Raw genomic sequence first — 19,552 nt, forward strand, 5'->3', positions numbered from 1 at the left:
CACCACGAGGTCTCCTTGTGATCTGATCGGTTTAGAGACCCTCTCCTCCGGCTTTCTTGGCACGTGTATTAAAATACATTGCACTCTGATTGGTCTCCATTCTGAGCAGCCAGAGTGCCTCCACCTCGTGTGCTTTTGCACTTTGGCTGACGCTATAAAGCGACATCTTTCCGTTCTCAAAGTTATTTAAATGTCACAGCACTGAACAACTCCCCGCAACGCTTTTCAGAACTGAGCTAACCCGCAGCAACGTTCTCTCCAGCCCTGTCCCTACTCCTCCGCCCTGTGCTCGACATCAGGACGTAGGGTGACAGGACCCGTCCCGGCTGGAGTCGCGACGGATGCGGATTTGTCGCCCGTCCGGTGCAGCTCACAGTCCTGCGGCCACATCCTTGCGCCGGGCATCGTGTGATCGCGTCTGCGCGTTCCACTGAGTCCGCCGGCGTGAGAAAGGGCTCGCGCCTCTCCCAGGTTCTGACAGGAGGGGACTGAGAAGCGTGAAAAAGCTCCCTGCGGGCCAGTGCGCAGGCGCGGTGATGCTCAGCGCCTCCTAGTTCTCATCTCTGACCTCCCCGCGAGTTCGGGTGCCCAGTGGGGGGCGCCATGAGCTGGGGGAAAGCCCGCGGCTGCTGTGGGCTCTCTGGGGGGCGTGGTGCGCGGCCCGAGGCGGGCGCTTGGGCCGCGGACCTGATGAAACGGGTGACTGCTGGTGACAGCGGGCGGGCGGGGCGGCGGGCGGCGCCGAGTGCACGCCCTCCGCTCGGCCGGGCCGGGAGGGTCCTGGGGCTCCTTGCGCGCCGAGCCGGGTGGGCTGAGACTCACGACTCGGACGCGGAACCATGCGCGGCCCCCCTGTCTGGCCGCTGGGGCTGCTCGCGAAGCGGGGCCCGCTCGTCTTCGCGTGGACACCGGCCGCCCGCGCCCCAGTGTCCCAGCTGCAGCCGACCGGCCTGGGGCCGCCGCGGCTTTGGGGAGCGGGGCCGGGGCTCCTCGCGGGTGCGGGAGCCGCGCGCGGCCCGTGCCGCTGGACAAGCTGCTGCCCGGGCGGGGGTCCCCGAGGCCCAGGCGGCGGAGCGGGCCTCGCGCGGCTCCTGGGGCTGTGGGCGCGGTCCCCCGGCGCCCTCTTGCTCCCGCGCGCTGTGCTCCCCGGCGGCCCAGTCCTCGCCCGCCGCGCCGGGGTTGAGGCCGGGCGGCGCGGGCCGGCGTTGCCTGCGGCCGCGGCGGACCCTAAAGAGGACTCCCGACTGCGCCCCGCGGCGGCCGGGCGCTCGGAGGCCCGGAAGCTCCTGGGGCTGGCGTACCCCGAACGCCGGAGCTTGGCAGGTAGGGCCCTTCCGGTGCGCGTCCTCTACGTTCCCCTCTGCCAGCCAGCACACCTTACAGAGCGCGTGGTCCCGGGGCCTCCGACGGGGGACTGTGCGAGATCCTGGGCGGCTCGCAGCACCGTGAGGAGGGAGGGGTGGCCTTTTTACCTGGGGTGTTGTACCGAGAAGTGCTGCACGGAGCGCTCACGTCGCAGAGGAATGGCTAAGCCTTTCCAGGTGAGCTGGGCACCTCTTTGAAGATCCGTTTTATGTTTGTTTGGTTAGCTTGACACACGTTACCCCGGGGACCGGTGTCTGCTTAGACATTCGGGTCTGTTCCTCGTTGGCTCTGTCAGCATTCTCAAAACCAGCTGGGGTTTCCCCTTCGCTTATTATTGGAAATTAACTCTAGCCAAAGACATAGCTATTTTGTATTTTGTACTCAGGTTAATTTTAAAACATCATTTGCTTTAGGCAAGTTTATTTCGCAATGTTTTTGCCTTGTGAAGCAAAAACAATCTTAACCTTTCCAGTTCGTCCCAGTGCTTTTGCCACCCCGAGGGATAAGTGGGGGGTTACTTTGCCCCTTTCGGGTGATCCACCCATTACCCATCCGTGAACTCCAGAAGTTTTGAGCAACTGTAGATCACCACCCACCTAAGTCATGAGCAAGCCATTTTAAAAGAAAAATTGAACGTTTTTAGGAACAGAATGCAGACACACAGGAGTTTTTCTATAGCTCATTTTTAGCCATAATTAGAGAAATGTTTAAATGCAATTTTTTTTTTTTTATTTCTCTCACTCTCCCTTTCTTTCATTGTGCGTGAGGCCCTGGGGTTACATTGGTGAACGGAAAGAAACCTGGTTTCTGTTTTCTGCTGGGACTTCCAGCGTAGGGGGGGGGAGGGGGCAGTCGTGAGACAATCACGTGATTAGAGATAAAAGCGCAGCTGTGCGGAAGGCCTGGCCTGAGGGCCTGGGAGGCTGTCACCTGCAACACCTGACACTCGTGAGGACCCCACGTTCTTTGCCGCAGAACCTCTGCCTTGGAAAGGACATTCCTGGGGAGTGACTGGTGTTTCTGGCCTGTTGGCGCTGCAGGGGAGGGCAGTGACAGTGGGGACACTTGGCCTCTGGCTGCGTGTTTGAAGCTTTGGAGGAGCCTCCGTGTCCCTGGGGTATAAAGGGAACTCCTTCCTTGCTTGGTCGAGTGCAGATTTTCTTGGAAATGGAGATCCTTTTTTCTTTTAAAAGAAAGTCTTGAAGCCCTGGTCGGGTAGCTAAGTTGGTTAGAGTGTTGGCCTGATAAGTCATGGTGGTGGGTTCGATCCCCAGTCATGACACAAACAAGAAGCAACCAGGGAATGTGTCAAGGAGTGGAACAACAAGTCCATGTCTCTCTCTCTCTCTCTCTCTCAAAAAAAAAATCAATACAAATTTTTAAAAATGGAAATAAAAGAATGTGAAAAATGAAGTCATAACAGGTTTGACTTGGCAAAGAAAGGGAAAATGTGAGACCAGGAGCTCTCACGAACTGAGCTGCTTGAGGGAGCGGCTCTCTCTGACCCTCTCTCCCTCTCCAGTTCTCAGTGTGTGGATGCAGGGCAGGGGCTCTGGGGCCTCAGATGAAGGAGTAAATGGTGGTGGGACCGGGCCCAGAGGAGGCCTGGAGTGAGAGACCCTGAGTGCAAGAGGGTGTGGCCACCATTCTGCATGGAACTCAGAGTAAGTGTCCGCACACCCAGTTCTGTTTTGTTTCTGAACTATTAAATGTCAAGGTTTTCTGGGTGTCAGGCTTTTCGGGCGCCGTACATGCTCAGCCCTCCTGGGTAGCCCAGCCCTGCCTCCCTCGTGGCCATCAGCTCTTCACCCTCCTCCCGTGTCCCCACATGTACTGTCGTGCTGACGTGTTGAGGGGACAGTCTCAAACAAGGCTGTACCTCCTTTTATTTTAAGAAGGGAAGCTATTTTGAGATGCCACACTGAATAATTATGAGCATAAAATTGGAGGATATAAGCCTGGGGTTACACACTAGTTTTTTTAACTTTTTTTTTAGAGAATAAATTTTTTATTCACTCTGCAAGAAATGAGAGGGGCATGGTGTGGAGAGATACACCAGCTAATTTTTTTAACTTTTAAAGCACATGATAAATATATATTGTATCTTGTGAGGAAATCTGATGGAAACGTTCTTATTAGGACGTATATGTTTTCCCCAGAAGTCATTACATTTGATATTTTGAAGCTAATCTGGATGTTGGCATTAGTGGGATTAAGAGGAAGTGAAGGGTGATTATTAATTTGTAACTTATCATCATAAGAGCAGCCCCAGATGTGGGCACGCCTGTTTAAAGTGGTGGAGACGGGACAGTTGTGTGTGTGTGCCTGTTTTCTTTTTAGTCAACAGAACCAAGAAAGCTGAGTTGAAGGAATGCCAGTGTTAATGTGTTAATTCTTAGAAAAGCAAATACAAAAATCTTTTTTAAAATTCAGCTATGCACTTGAATAATAATGTTTTCAGCAGCTTCAGTTTGCAAACATACCACCCGAACCGAACCGTGTGACCAGAAGACTGTGATCTTAAGTCATTTGTACCAGAAACGTAAAAACCGACTGAAATGTTTACAGATGCATGTGGAGCAGGGTGGGTGTCCCCTCCTTTCCCAGCGCCCCCCCCCCCCCACCCCCGGTCTCACTGTGTTTGGGATTTGCAGCTATCTTCCTGCAGCTGTGGCCTACCAAGTGCTCTCCAGTGTTTCTTCACTGATAATTCCTCATCTTATCACCTCGGCCGGAGGAGTCTTAAAAGATGAAGGGACTCTCCGGGAGGCCGGGTGGACCGATAGGATAAGGAGTAATTGGTCCGGCGCTCTTGCTGCACCCGGCAGATAGAAGCTGCTGAGGTCTCTGACCACCCCAGGGCGTCAGGCTGGGGGCACGTGCATAAAGCTGGGCCGTTCCTACTCAAACCATGGAAGGTACACAGCCCCACCCCCACGCCTGTCACGTTCCTTGAGGCCTCCGGGGAGGACCTGGGAGGGCGCCTCTCACTTAAATGCCTGATAAGGGCTTGTGTGGTTTTAGATTTGGGCCATTCTTAGAACCTGATGCCTGCCAGGAGCTTTTGCTGAATTTGTAGTTATGTTTTACGAGGCCAGACCTTGGAGTGACCAAAATAGAGTGTAAGTCCAGTGGGTGCAATAAGCCAGACAAGGGTGAGCAGTGTGTGGAACGACAGCTCCACAAAGGTTGCACGAGGACAGTGAGGCTGAGCCCTGAATGCAGACCGCTCCGGAAAGCCAGAGATGCTGGGCACGGGGATCTCACAGAACACACGGGCACACTGTGCTGGGCAGTGTGCTGGGCAGGCTGCTGGGAGTGTAAACTGTGCACCCGATTTTGAAGGAACTTCGTAGGAAAAAAGAGTAAAATATCATTACGTTTTTACCCCTCGATTACATGTTGATTAATACTTTGCATATAGTGGATCAAATAAAATGCATTACTAAAATGAGTTTTACCTGTTCCTTTTACTCTTTTTAACGTGGCAGCTAGAAGACTTTAAATTACATAGGTGGGCTCCCACGACATGACCACTGGACAGCGAGGGTTGGAGCCCGTGGCCGCCCTCCCTGTTGTCGGTGGGCACAGGGCCACCACCTAGCTCTCCTGGGCACGTGCTGACCGCTCAGCCTTGCCCCAGACCTGCTGGGGCTCCGGCCTGTGTTCCCCAGCTCCTCCGTGGGCCTGAGACGTCTCCTGCATGCTGCTGCCCGCGAGTCCCTCAGCTCCTGGCGTTCTCGCTTCCTTTTTCACCCGGCCTAGACGCCAGGTTCCTTCCCTTCAGCCTCTAACCCCAAAGTTACCTGAAGCTGCCTTTCCGCCTCTGTCCCTTCTCTCGGAGTGGGGCCACTGAGGGAACGCCTTTGCCAAAGCCGGGCGTGTGGTCATTCTTGACTCCTTGCCATGGCGACAGTAATAAAGGTAAATAGCTCGTGTTTTACTGCTTACTAGGCACTGGGCACTGCTCTAGGTGCTTTACACGTGGGTTTAACTTACTGCTCACGGTATCTCCATGAGGGACCTAGCATTTTTATTGCCACTTGACCGATAAAGAAACTGAAGCACAGGGAGGCTGAGTGACTCGTGGTCACGCAGCCAGGTGTCAGAGTTAGGGTGTCAACCCTGTCAGTCTCAACTTCAGGCACAGCCCCCAAAATGCCCCCCAAATCCAGCATACTGGAGAGCCTAACTCTTAAAACCATCTCTAGTCCTTGCCCCCTTCCTTATCCCCTTTGCTCCCACCCTGCCTCACCCTAGCTCCCCCTCCCCTGACCAGAACAGTGTTTTGTTTTGTTTTTTAAGATTTTATTTATTTATTTTTAGAGAGGGAAGGGAGAGAGAGAGAGAAACATCAATGTGCAGTTGCTAGGGATCACAGCCTGCAGCCCAGGCATGTACCCTGACTGGGAATCGAACCTGCGACACTTTGGTTCGCAGCCTGAGCTCAATCCACTGAGCTACGCCGGCCAGGCAGAACAGTGTTTTAACTGTCCATCTGTCTGTCTGCCTTGTGTGAGCCTGCAGTGCTCTCCGTTATGCATGCGGTCAGAGTGGATTATTTCAGATGCAAATCTGACTCTGTCACTTCATAACCTAAGGCCCTTTTAAGCCTGTTTTGCTGCAAATTCCCTAATCTGCTGTGTAATCTAGAACCTGCTACCTTTCCACCCTATTTTTCAGTACCCTCCCCTGAGCTCAGCCTTTCTGCTCCCTAAGCTGCCCTAACCCCAAGGCTAGGTCTGTGCTTCTCTGCTTGGAATGTGGGAAGACCAGGAAGTTCGGCGTGGTTCTCAGACTGTGGTTCTGTATTATACAAACTGGGTGGCTAGCTTGCTTCATCACCTGTCTGTGCTTGGGTTTCCTTTCGGAAAAACCCAGAATGATAAGGTTGTAGGAAGAGTCGAAGGAGATAATCCATGTCAAATGTTTCAGATGGTGCCAGGACCCTTAGTGCCGTGTCTCTGGTCCCTGCAGGGCAGGGGAGATAGCTGTGCCTATTCAACAACCAGGTGACTCATTAAACGCTCTACCCCCTGCACAGCTGGTGGTAGGCAAGTCAGCTCCCTCCTTGCACCCCAAACCTCTGTCCTCGCACAGGCTGTCTCCCAGAGCCCTTCTACCAGCAATCTGCATTTTAGGTTTTCTTTCTCCTTCCTTTTGAGGGATATTTCTTTCACCAGATGCCACGATTCAGTAGGAAAAGGGTAACAGAAAGATACTTTAAACTATCTGTCAAGAGACAGGTAACAGAAGCTGCCCAGGTCCCTTCATTGTGGGACAGGAGCAAGCAAGAGACGTAACCGTGGAGAAGACGTGGAGAAGATTTCAGGGTTGCAGGATGCTTGGCGTGTGGAGTTTAGGGAGAAGTCTGAGATAGATATGGTACTAGTCTAAATTATTCATTGATGTCAAAGGCAATGATATGTAAGAAAACTTGGATTAACAAGATCCACCAAAAGCTGAACAAATCTTTTATTTTACCTTTGCCTATAGTCAACCTGTAGGAGGAAAGAGGCAGATGGCAATAAAACAAGCTGATCATCTTTTTTTTTTTAATTAAATGGGGAAAAAAGTGAGGGGATATCCCGGAATGAGTTTGGAAGTAGCTAAATTCCTTCCTCTTTGTATTATTATCATTACTGTGTAAGAACTAGTTTTGTTAATCAAAATCGTGGGACATTTCATTCGTGAGACACAGATTCTTCTTTTGGGATCATAACTTTGATTTAGAACTAAAGGAAGAAAGGAGAGAGGGATCTTGACAGAATTTCACATATATCACACTTCTGGCCGTATTTCCCACGGCAAAAGAACAAACAGACTTGAAAGGTTAATTACCAGGGACAGATGAAACCCAAGGCTTTCAGGTTAATCCCTGGCTCACTAGGACACCTGTTTCTGGAGCGTGCTAGTTCATCCAGGTCGTGTCCTGCGGAACCTGGAGCTAGACAGCCTCCCTGCCCTTTGGGCTCACTGTCCTTCTTAGCACTGGAAAACAAGACCCCAGTTCTTGCAACAAGATGAAATCGGCCTTGGCTGGGTTCACATTATTTAGTTCAATTGTGATTATGGAATGTTAAGCCAGATCCGTGGACTTCCTGGCTGTGTGCGAAGGAGTCAAGTCGTTTCCACTTGTACTTTCTGAGCTGCCAGATCTTATTATGTTCCTTATTAGGCTGCTGAAGAACTTTGGTCTGATACACCTCTGTGCCTCCCTTGTCAAAGTTCAATGTGTGTATCCATTCATTCAAAGTTCAATTTATCTATTCATTGGAATTTGGGTGTGACGCTTTTATGCCTCCAATCATCGAAGTTCAGTTCATTCATTCGTTCATTCTTTATTAAGCTTTTATCATGCGCCTGTCTCCATAGGCAGTGGAGTCACAGCAGCAAACACACAGAAATCTCTATGTCCTCGCAGACAGACAGACAGTGAACAAGTGAAACGTTCAGAATGCCCGAAGGTGGGATGTGCCTGTAGAAGAAAGGAAAGGGAGTGAGGCAGGCAGTGCTGGGTGTCTGCACTTGACACCAGGCAGAGCAGTCCTTCTAGAGGGGAGGACACAGACAGTCTCAAGAAAGAGACCGATTGTGGGAAACGTTCCCTACTTACAAGGTTCACGTTTCACCTGGAGCTCTGTTTGCCAGCTAAGTCACCAGTTGGCCCCGAGTTGACTCTAGTGTTTTTATTCAGATTACATAAAAACAATGCCTTTAGCTGAAGTGTCAGCCTTAGGCCAAGCAAACAGAAGCAACTGCGATTTGCAGGGTGTTGGGAACGCTCATCTCTGGGGGCTCAATCCGTGCTGTGTTCCCCTAGGAACCTCCCTGGCCACTGACTCTTGAGTAGTGGTGGCACTAGTTGGGTTCCAAACAGGACCAAGCTCAAGAGGTTCACAGTGGCACACGCCCAGCCCACCAGTCTCCCAGCACCACTCTAAAGAAGGGGCCTGTGTTACCTGCTTCTGGCTACTCTCCCAAGATATCCTGTGTGTATGTTTTGTTTGAAAGACCAAAGAAAGAGCCCCTCTCCCAGTGTTAATTTCTGTGTCCTTAACTTTTTTCACTAACAGTGTATCTTGGTGGATTGCTCATGTGCATACCTACACTTGACTCATTCTCTTAAAAGACTCCGTAATATTTATAAAAGAAATGCTCCGTGAGTGATTTACCTTGTTCCGCCTAATTAGGATATTTTGAATCTTCTGCTGGGATGAACAACACTGTATTGAAAATTCTCGAATGCACAATTTTGCATACACACACACACACGGGAGTGTATAAGTTAAATTCATAGAGGGGGAATTGCTGGGTCAGAGGGAATGTGCATTTACATTTTGACCGAGACAATCAAATCGCTACCAATTGCAATGACACCGTTTGCACTCCCACTGACAGGGTAAGTGCCTCTTCCCACAGCTCACCAGCTGGCGTGTTATCCACCTCTGACCTCTGCCAACCCCGCAAATGGAAGGTGGCATATCGTTGTAGTTTGTGCCTTTCTGATTATGGTGGCAGTTGTCTGTGGCATGTGCTGTTCCTGACTGAATAGTCCCAATATTTTCTTTGTTTTTTTTTAATAAGGCTCTATCCCCTTTTTCAGGTGTGTGAACAGTTGGGTTCTTCCTTATTTTCACGTCAGGCTGATATTCTGGCACTTGATTCCCCAAAGCAATAATATTAAGGACACAACACGTGTGTAATGGATGCCCGTGACTGCTTTCCAAAGTGTATTCCAAGTATTTTGAAATACTAGACCGGAGCAAGAGCTTTACCTGCATAATTTGCTGTATAAACTAAGACACATTTAGATGCCAGGGACTAACAATGAATAGCGGGAGTGCAGGGAAAATATCATCTGAGATGAGCAGCCGGATCAAGAGGCAGAAAGGCAGGCCAGACTGACTGGTGTTGCTGGCTCTGTTACTCCTAGCAAGGAGGAGGTGCTCAGGTTGGGGTGATGCGGACTGATGTTTTCCGGGGTGTAGGGTAAAGTCAGCCCCTCGCTGCAGTTACCCTGCTCGTTCTGGCCCTGGAACCCGCTGGCCCTTCCATTTACTCCGGGGCCTGGGAGCCAAAGGGATAAAAGTCTCAGCACCCTGCCCCTCCGCCAAGGGGCCCGTGACCCTGAGGGCTGCCCGTGTTTTCCAGCCGCGGTGGGATTCCTGGCCGTGTCCAGTGTCATCACCATGTCTGCCCCCTTCTTCCTGGGGAGGATCATCGACGTCATCTACACCGACCCCACCGCCGACTACAGCAGCAGCCTGACCCGCCTCTGCCTGGCGCTCAGCGGCGTGTTCCTGTGCGGCGCCGCGGCCAACGCTGTTCGTGTCTACCTCATGCAGACTTCAGGTGAAAGGGCCCCCCCCCCCCCCCCCCCGCCATCCCGGGGTCTCCCAGGGAACATGAAGGGGAGCCGTGCGGGGGTCGCATGCCCCAGGCCCCAGCCTTTTCCTCCTTTCTGCATCGCACTCCGTGGGGACACTGGCCGGATGCGGGAGCTGAGAATCGCTTTAGATCAGGTGCCCTCTTCGCAGTTTTCCTTCTCCGAGAATGGGAGTTGAGCGGTGTTTTCTGGGAGGTTGAGAACAAAGCCTGCGCTCAGGAGGCTGGACTTGGGGGCCTCTTTCGGGTGCTGCCCCAGGCTTTTGCGTCCCCGTTAGTAGGAGCTGCGTGGTGGCTAGACGGTGTCTGTGTCGGGTCGGGCTGTCAGCAGTCAGGGGACTCCCACAGCAAGGGCTGAGCCCGGGACACCCGGCTCTAAGTCGGTTGCTTGCCATTTAGCTAATAAAATAAATGCTCAGTAGATGAGTAACCAGTTGTTACCATCTGAAAGTTCAATACGGAAAAGGGTTGCCAAGGAAGAACACAATTAGCTTTTGAACACTCGATGTAGTAAAACTTCCTTGTAGACGATGTGCTTTAAGGCTCTCTCGGTCACATTATGTTGACATCATCACTGCAGCCTCTCCTCAGCATCCACACACTGCAGTTACCGAGCGTTACTAGCACCGGCCTGTCCATCTGCCAGGGCTCAGGCGAGTCTGTTCGCAAGGGGTCAATGGGGCACCAGATGTCCTCCAAGGCTGCGGCGCAGCGCGGAGGAGGGGCAGCGACATCGGGCCGGGCTGCTGCGTGTCAGGAGTCAGGACCCAGGCCGATTCCGTTTCTGTTTGCTTCTGCAGGTCAGCGCATCGTGAACAGGCTGAGAACTTCGTTGTTCTCCTCCATTCTGAGGCAGGAGGTTGCTTTCTTCGACAAGACGCGCACCGGAGAGCTGATTAACCGCCTCTCCTCGGACACCGCGCTCCTGGGGTACTCGGTGACCGAAAACCTCTCGGATGGGCTCAGGGCCGGGGCCCAGGCCTCTGTCGGTGTCGGCATGATGGTACGTTGGCCCGGCTGGCGCTGAGGCCTTCTCGGCAGGTCTGGGCCTGCGCCGGGCCTCGCACGCGTGCGTGCACCGAGCTCCCTCTGCAGCCGCTCAGCCCAGAGCGCGGCCACAGACGGAGGCTGCAGGCACGCAGAGGTGGCTTCTTCCCACACGGCCTCGGCGGCACCTCCGTTTCCCCAGAAGGAGATCTTATCTGCAGAACGGGCCGTTGGGGTTAGGAGAGATTACGTTGTCGCCTGGGTTTTCTGAGAAGGCAGGGAGGCAGAAAAGGACAACAGGTGGCAGCCACCCCTGGGTGCTGAGCAGTGGGTCAGGGGAAAGGCAGGCGGTCACCCACCCTCCCCCAAAGGTGGTGAAACTGCCTTGCCATCTCGGGGATCGAGGGCGCACTTCCTTTCCTCCTCCCAGAGGAAGGAAGACCAGCTCCACCCTCCCGACACAGAAGTAGGTCTGCCCTCCTGCAGGGGGCGCTCTCTCCACCCCCAGCCTCCGTTCCTTTCCTGCTGGAGTGGCCGAGCACCTGCCGCCCGCTCACCTCACTCGCGCAAACCACGTTCCTCCTGAGACCCACGCTGCTGGTCCGTGGAAACGAGGTGCAAGCCACATGCGCAATGTAAAATTTCCCCGTAGCCACTTTTTAAAGAACAAAAGGAAAGATGAGATTAACTTTAGTGTATTAATTTTACTTAATAATATATTTTATAATCAGTTCAATGTGTAATTAATATAAAGTTATGAATCAGGTATTTTATATTATTTTTTCATATTAAAATTTCAAAACCCAGTGTGTATTTTAATACTTACAAAACATCTCAATCCAGATGTTAAATTTTCATTGGAAATACTTGATCTATATTCAGATTTCATAAAATTTGCTGTTGAAAAAGGAGATCGACCTATAAAGTTTTCCAAACATACTGATAATTTAACTAGTGACTAAATAGAAATGGAGCATGAGTTCTTAAATTTTAATTTTAGTTAGCTAAAACTGAATAAAACTAAGAATTCAGTTCCCCAGTCACACTGACCACATCTCAAGTGCTCAACAACCATGGGAGACCACCAGTTTGGACAGTGTGGTTCTAGACTTTTAGAGCGAGGCCTGGAACTGATCATCCTTTCTTGCAAGTGGAAAAGCTTGGGGGTTTTGTCCCATTGAGCACTCCGGCCAGAGCAGAACAACGCACTACCAGCGTGAACCTTTAAATGTGACTTATACCTTGCCATCTCACATTTTCTCAGCCATGAGAGAAGCAAAACTCTGAAAGAAGACCCCTCCTGCATTAAAGCCTCACATCCAAATATTAATAGTTCTGGGGCTCGGGAAGAGCTGGGAACCTCTTTTTGTAGCAATTAGCTCAGTTCAGCTGGCTGGTGAGAAAGGGCCTGTCTTGGCTCAGGCCAGAATAACAAAGCACCTCAGCCTGGGCTGCTCAGACAAACAAGAGATGTAGTTCTCGTGTCTCTGGAGGCTGGACGGTTCAAGATCTCGGTGTTGGCCATGTAGGCTCGTCCTGAGGCCTCTTTCCCTGGCTCCTGGGTGGCTGCCATCTTGCTGCACGCTCACGTGGCCTTTCCCCGGTGCTTGCGTGGAGAGAGCAGGCTTTCTGGAGTCTGTTCTCTTAAGGGCAGTGATCCCATTGGATCAAGGCCCCACCGTTACAACCTCATTTCACCTTACTTGCTTTCTTAAGGACCCCATCTCCAGATGTAGCCACAGGGGGGTTGGGGCTTCAGCATATGAATTTCGGGGGAACACCAACATTCAGCCCATCACAGGCCCTGTCAGCTGGCACCCCCTGGGGCCTGGGCTTCAGCTCCAGAGGAACAGAAGTGGGCTTTGCTTCTCCCGCACAGCTAGCTCCCTGGATCGGGTTCGAGGTTGGCCTACTCACAAGGACCTAGGGATGTCTATGTCCTGCTGCCCGTCCGGCAATTCAGATGCGGAATCTTCCATCCTAGCATCCAGGGGTGTGTTCCTGCCACTCCAGCATTCCTTGGGGTGACAGGACCCTGCGTTCGGCTTCAGAAGCTTATTACTTGGGGCGGGGGTGGGGTTCTGAGACAGACCACACAGGCGCTGGGGAACCCCCGAAGGGCTCTCCTGCCCCACTGCAGGGAACCCCCGTGCGCCTGGCTCACTGGGGCGCAGGGGCACTCAGGCCCAGACCGTCAGGCCTGCCCTGATCGAGTCTCCGCCCAGCAGTGGTGTCCCTCGTCCTGGTGCCCTGCTGGACCGTGCAGCCTCTCTGCGTGGGGCGGACCGTTCCTGCCTCAGGGCCTGTGTGCTCTTGCTCTCCTAAGACCATGTGAGGCCTGAAGTTACTCCCTCCTTTTCATCTGCTGCTCCTCCACCTGTCAGCTTTCCTCTCCCCTCGGGTGGAGCGCCACGCAGGTCCTTTCTCTCCCGGGTCCCTGGGAGAGTGCCTGCTGCAGGCAGGCATCCCGCCATGAGCTGTCCAACGAGGAAACGGATGGACGATTGGGGGTTCCGTCCACTACTTTACATTTCAGCCTGCAGCTTCTTCTCAGCGTTTTGGGACAGCCCCGTACTGATTGTGCTGTTTTCTGTGCATTTGAGATGTGGCAGATTTTAATAATTTGGTGAAGAGATGCTAGTACCGTTTAAAGTACAGTCGCCACATTGTAGGGTTAATAGGAAACCCCACCACGCTGCTTCTAGAAGCCGGCTGTCCCTTCTTTGAGCAGCTCCAGCTGTTAGGAATCTCCTCCTGATGATGAGTTCAGATCCACTGAGCCACAGAAACCACCGCAACTCTTCTTCACGTGTTAGTGATGTCCCCCCTCCACGTCTCTTTCGTGTGTCTGTCACATGCAGGTGTTCGGGTCTCTGCCACCTTGGTCATCTCAGTGGGACCCATTGCCCTGGTTCAGTGTCCCTGACGTGGTCCAGCCCTGAACACAGAATTCCTGGTGTAGCCCCGGGCGGCGTGGGCCCGACGGGCCTCCTTCCCTCGCTCCTGCCCTGCCTCCCCCCCTCTGCTGCCGAGCGGCAGGGCCCCGTGTATACAGCATTGTACTGGCCGTGGTACAGCGTGGAGGGTAGAATACCTCCACCCTTTCTCCAGCAGCTCTTATCTGCTCACATCACTCCTGGGTGACTCACGGGTCTTGCAAAGATGGACGATGCCTGAAAAGTCCCACCAGTACAGGGCACACGGTGCTGAGACAGTTCATTCGGGCCCGTCTGCGCACTGAAACACACACTCACTCACCCACCCACAGCAGATACTGAGAGTTCCTTGCTACTCTGTGGACCGAAAACCTTCTCACTTTTGTTTTCAACAGTTTTTTGTCTCACCTCATCTGGCGACTTTTGTTCTGAGTGTGGTACCTCCCATATCCATCCTCGCCGTGATTTACGGACGATACCTACGGAAACTGACCAAAGTCACTCAGGATTCCCTGGCGCAAGCCACTCAGGTAAAGGCCCTTCCTTGGCGTGGTCTCCAGTGGGCTGGCGTGGGCGCAGAGCCGTGGCACCAGTGGGCAGACCCCAAGGGATCTGCTTTTCAGAAAGTTCCTACTTTTCCTTAGTTTCACCCCAGGGTCCTAGATCCCTACAATACTCTGCCTTCTAGACTAGATTACTGCCCACATGTCAAATAGACCCAACTTAACTTGCAACACTGTATGGATTTCTTACTTCTTACCATCACTATTTCTAGTAGAACAAAAAAGCTAATCATTTTTTCAAAACTCTGTGGATGATACTCTGTTCTTCATGAATTAATAAGGGTAGCTTTGCACTGCTGTCCATGTTGCCTTTCAAAAAATTAAAAATAATTGTTATGTTTTTATATTGCAAAAACCATGAATGTTTCCAATTGAAAATTTAAAAATATAAAGACAAAAAATAACATACATAACCCTACTTCTCAATTATTATTAACATTTTGGACCTTGTCCCTTTAATATTTTTTTCCTCCACGTAAAGATATATTTCTGTATCCAGCTACCTACCCTCCTATTTATCTGTCTTCTACCTTTGTATATGATGTGCATGTGTATAGCTCTGTGTTTCCAAAAATAAGATTGTTCTCTATATCCTTTGCAATCTAATTTTGACTTAGTCATGTCTCACAGGCCATTCCATCGATAGTGTCTTAAAAATGAGAACCACCTTTTAACTGTGTCTCTGGAACTCCGGGAATGTGGCCTTGCTCCCCCTGAAATGGTTTTGTTATTCTCCCAGCTAGCTGAGGAACGTATTGGAAATATAAGAACTGTCCGGGCTTTTGGGAAGGAAAGCACGGAAATGGAGAAATACAGCAGCAAAGTGGACTACATCATGCAGTTGGCGAGGAAAGAGGCATTCGCCCGGGCCGGCTTCTTCGGAGCTGTGAGTACACCCTTTTGGAAAGAGGGAGAAAAGATGTTGTGATCAGGAGAGATTTTGCTCTGTGACTCTTGCCATAAATAGAAAATGATTCTATTCTACCTCGAGACTCAGAATTGTCTTCCTTAAAATATTTTTGTGAAAGAAGAGGAAAACGAGAAAATGTAACTGGAGAAAAGGCAACAAATGGGTCGGGAGACTGAACAGTGAGGGAGCAGGCCCTGGTTCTCAGAGCATGGTCCAGGCCGGCCACATCCGCTTCACTGGGAGCTGCTGGATCGGACCCTCTGCAGCAGCGGGGGGCGGGCAGGGCGGCAGTATGCAATTCACCGGCTCCTCCACGTCATTCTGGTGCAGGCAGTTTGAGACCCGCTGAGGAGTGACTGGGAGAGCTTCCGTGTATTTCAAGGAGAAAGTCTAAAAAAACTGGTCACAGGGAACTCACATTGGACACTGAAGTAGACAGTCACCATGAGGGCAAACTCATAATGTGTTCAAACCGGAAACAAATTTAGAGGCGACTCAGTAATGGCCGAGACTCAACAGATAGGGAAACAGAGGCCCGGAGAAGGCAGCGCTTACCAGGGACCACCCAGCCCACACAGGCCGAGGTGGGCCGGAGGTCCGGCCTTTGCCCAGTGTGTCACGTGAGAACATACAAACACACGTGCTGGCTGTGTGTGGATTGCCTCCAGTCAGGGAACGAATCCCTGATACGAGTGTGTCCCCTGCAAACTGAGCAGACAGAGTAAAACAGGAACCCGGTGGGCGCTTTAGCTTCCAGGCTTCCATGCTGATGAAATTCCTCTTTCAATGTTGCAATATTTCCAAAGTATTTTTATTTGAAATTTAGATGAAAACGTAATATTGTGGAAAGATCTTGCTGCGCTAATGAAGTGCGGAGAGGACACAATAGACCATTTTAATGCCTCTTGCATTTGGGGTCTCTGGTCCCCCCCTGACTCGTGTGTTTTCTTCCTCCGACAGACGGGGCTCTCCGGGAACCTGATCGTGCTTTCCGTCCTGTACAAAGGGGGGCTGCTGATGGGCAGCGCCCACATGACCGTGGGCGAGCTCTCTTCCTTCCTGCTGTACACGTTCTGGGTCGGGCTGAGCATTGCAGGTATATAATCCACATAGGCTCGGGGAGTCACCTGTAGAATGTCAAATTCTAGTTTCTGCAACAAAAGTTTAACTTCCCTGTTACTCCATCTCTCAGCAATTAACTCCCCCCTGAAAAAGCCATTTTCTAGAAAGTCATTCCAACCTGACTTTAAAAGAAAAAATAAGGATATTGAGTGTGATCCTCCCAAGGAGGCAAGCGGTCGCTTGGCTGGGAAGTTTAGGATTTGGGGAGGCCACTTGTCCCTCACTGAGCTCAGGGCCCCTCGGGCACGGCATCTTCTAACCTACAGAGCTCGTCGCTCTGCTCGTAGAATGGACGTGGGGAGGAGGAAGGATGGCGCTGGACAGGTGTGCGCACAGGGAGCCCACAGGCCTGTGGGAGGGACCGTGTCATGATTGGCAAATGGCTGGGGAATGACAGCCCTTTTTTTAAAAATATATATTTTATTGATTATGCTATTACAGTTGTCCCATTTCCCCCCTTCACTCCCCTCCACCCTGTACACCCTCTCCCACCCACATCCCCCCCCTTTAGTTCATGTGTCATGAGTTCTTTAGCTTCTACATTTCCCGTACTATTCTTGCCCTCCCCCTATCTATTTTCAACCTACATTCTATGCTACTTATTCTCTGTACCTTTTCCCCCTCTCCTCCTCCTACCCCCGTTGCTAACCCTATGACAGCCCTTTTGTACAAAGTCGAGCGTGTCCGAAACTAATGAGCAGTCAAAAAGTACAGACTAGAAAGCACTTGAGACAGAGTGGCTCGCTCTTGTCAAGACTCTGTGAGCTCAGCTTCTATTGTCCTCTCCTGGGTGAAGGGAGACAGAGCTGTGTGATGCCTGGGAAGTTCCGGCAGCTTTCCCGCTTCCCCAGCCAATGGGGCGAATGGCTTCCTGCTTTCTGTTTTTCTTCCTCTTTGAAAACCAAGGTGGAAAGTTTAGATAAATAGCTTGAGGTCTGATGGGTGGAACTTGAGAACCCCACGTCAGCGTGAGATTTTATTTTCAGAATTTTGTATCTACTGGTTAAAGGTAGAGGCTATTCCTCAGGCATCTGCGGACAAGCGAGGGTGTCTTCTAGGCTGGGATTTCCAGAGTCCCCTAAAAGCAGCATTTGAGGTCTGGCCGGTTTGGAGAGAAACCCGGTGAAGACGTTTCAGGTGTCCAAGTGGTTTGAGGAGCGGGAGGGTGAGGCGGGAGGACCCACGACAGGGGGGCGGGGGGGGGATGGTGCTCTTTCCTCCCTGGCGTCCGGGTGAGCCTGCTGGGCAGTAGGGTCCCACAGCTGTGAGGTCGTGTTCCTTAATGTCTCCTGTCCCACCTCAGAGTGGGTCTGCCTGCCACCACTTCCCTTTCTGTGGCTTTTCCTTTCACATTCCACACGTGTGTGCTGTCAGCTTCCTCATCTCGTGTTTTCTGCCACAGTCCATTTGTTCTTTCTCAGTCGCTCCTCTCCCCCCACCCCCTTTTCTCCATACTGCTTGACCTGAGAGAAACTACCTCTGGTCTTCATGTAAGTGAAATCATATAGTATTTGTCTTTATCTGACTTATTTCACTCAGCATAATAAACCTCCAGGTTCGTCCATGTTGTCACAAGTGGCAAGATTTCACCCTTTTTATGGCTGAATAATATTCCATTGTGTACATATACCACAGCTTCTTTATCCATTCATCTATCAACTGGCACCTGGGATGCTTTCATATCTTGGCTATTGTAAATAATGCTGTAATTAACACAGGGGTGTGTATATCTTTTCATATTACTACTGTTTTCATTCTCTTTGGATAAATGCCCAGACGTGGAATTGCGGGGTCGTTTGGTATTCTATATTTTTTATATTTTGAGGACCCTCCATACTGTTTCCACAGTGGCTGCACCATTTGATGATCCCACCAACAGTGCTCACAAGTTCCCCTTATTATTTGTTGACTTTTCAATCATAGCCATTCTGACATGTGTGATAAGACATCTCATTTGTGGTTTTGATTTGCATTTCCCTGATAATTAGTGATGTTGAGCATCTTTTCATGTCTGTTGGCCATCTGTGTGTCTTCTTTGGAGAAATGTTTGTTCAAGTCAGAAAGCCCATAAATAGACCCACAATCATACGGTCAATTAATCTACAACAAGCGAGACAAAAATAAACAATGGGGAAGTGACATTCTCTTCAATAAATGGTGTTGGGAAAACAGAATACATATATGCAAAAAAGATTTAAAAAGTGGATCACTTTCTTACATCATATATTGTACAAAAAGATAAAATATATTAAAGACTTAAATGTTAGACCAGAAACCATGAAACTCCTAGAAGAAATCATGGGCAGAAAACATCAGTCTTAGCAATATTTTGGGGGATGTGTCTCCTTGGACAAAGGAAAGAAAAGAAAAAGTCAATAGGACTACATCAGACTAAAATGTTTCTGCACAGTGAAGGAAACCATCAATAAAACAAAAGATGAACCACCAAGTGTGATGAAGGAGGCTTTGAGAAGAGATGTTTGGAATATTTAACATTTCCAGATTCCTTCTCAGGTTTTTGGCCTAGTAGAAGTTGAATGTTTGAGTGCCCAAAAGGGAGGTTTGGTTTTTGTGGATATGAATTTAAAGTGAATATTGGGACATTGTATTTTCCTTTTAAGCATAGGATAAGCATCATATTTCATTTATATTGCTGTTTTCGGCTAGGTAACACTGTGTAACACTGTGATTTTAATTCAGCAGCCGATTAATATGGCTATATGTATCTGTAAATTTCCTGATCAGCCATTAAATCCTCATTAGAAATCAATGAAATGGGAGGAGTAGAAGCTGAAGGAAGACAAGGGTAGGAGACAGGGAATTCTGAACACAGCTTCCAGGTAGCTGCCTCCAATCCTGTTTTGAAAGTAACGGGTTTTATTTGCAAGCAAGTCGTTACCCGTCCCGGCGGGAGGGAGGGGAGAGGCAGCTGTTTCCTGGCACCAGTGACGGACCTCAGCTTCCCCTCCTCAGGTCTGAGCTCTTTCTACTCGGAGCTGATGAAAGGACTGGGCGCCGGGGGACGCCTCTGGGAGCTCCTCGAGAGAAAGCCTGAGCTTCCTTTCAACGGTGGGTCTGCAGTGCGTTCGCCCCTTTGCGCTGGGATTAAACAAACGTGGCTTCGGGCAGTTGGGCCAGCCTCCTGCCCTGCGTGGGAAGGACAGGCCTGACCAGGACGTCACCCCCGCCAGTGGCAGGAAAGAGTCATCAGAGGGGCGGGCGGGAGGCGAGGAAGGACAGCTGCTGGCCGGCCCGGGGATGCCCCTGCAAGCGTGGGGCTG

The 19,552-nt window shown here is 50.9% G+C and overlaps 1 protein-coding gene across 1 annotated transcript in view; it reads left to right on the top strand.

Annotated features, from left to right (window-relative positions):
• Positions 1 to 619: 619 nt before the first annotated feature.
• ABCB10 (ATP binding cassette subfamily B member 10) overlaps positions 620 to 19,552 on the top strand; it is a 30,396-nt gene continuing 11,463 nt past the window's right edge. Inside the window, exons 1-7 of the mRNA XM_028531415.2 lie at positions 620 to 1,323; positions 9,520 to 9,720; positions 10,554 to 10,756; positions 14,072 to 14,206; positions 14,979 to 15,125; positions 16,110 to 16,245; positions 19,245 to 19,340. Coding sequence (XP_028387216.1) covers positions 840 to 1,323; positions 9,520 to 9,720; positions 10,554 to 10,756; positions 14,072 to 14,206; positions 14,979 to 15,125; positions 16,110 to 16,245; positions 19,245 to 19,340 — 1,402 coding nt within the window. The 5' untranslated portion in view covers positions 620 to 839. The remainder of the gene's footprint in view (positions 1,324 to 9,519; positions 9,721 to 10,553; positions 10,757 to 14,071; positions 14,207 to 14,978; positions 15,126 to 16,109; positions 16,246 to 19,244; positions 19,341 to 19,552) is intronic.

This window comes from Phyllostomus discolor, chromosome 15 (genome assembly GCF_004126475.2).
Source record: "Phyllostomus discolor isolate MPI-MPIP mPhyDis1 chromosome 15, mPhyDis1.pri.v3, whole genome shotgun sequence".
In the NCBI taxonomy this organism is placed as follows: Eukaryota; Metazoa; Chordata; class Mammalia; order Chiroptera; family Phyllostomidae; genus Phyllostomus; species Phyllostomus discolor.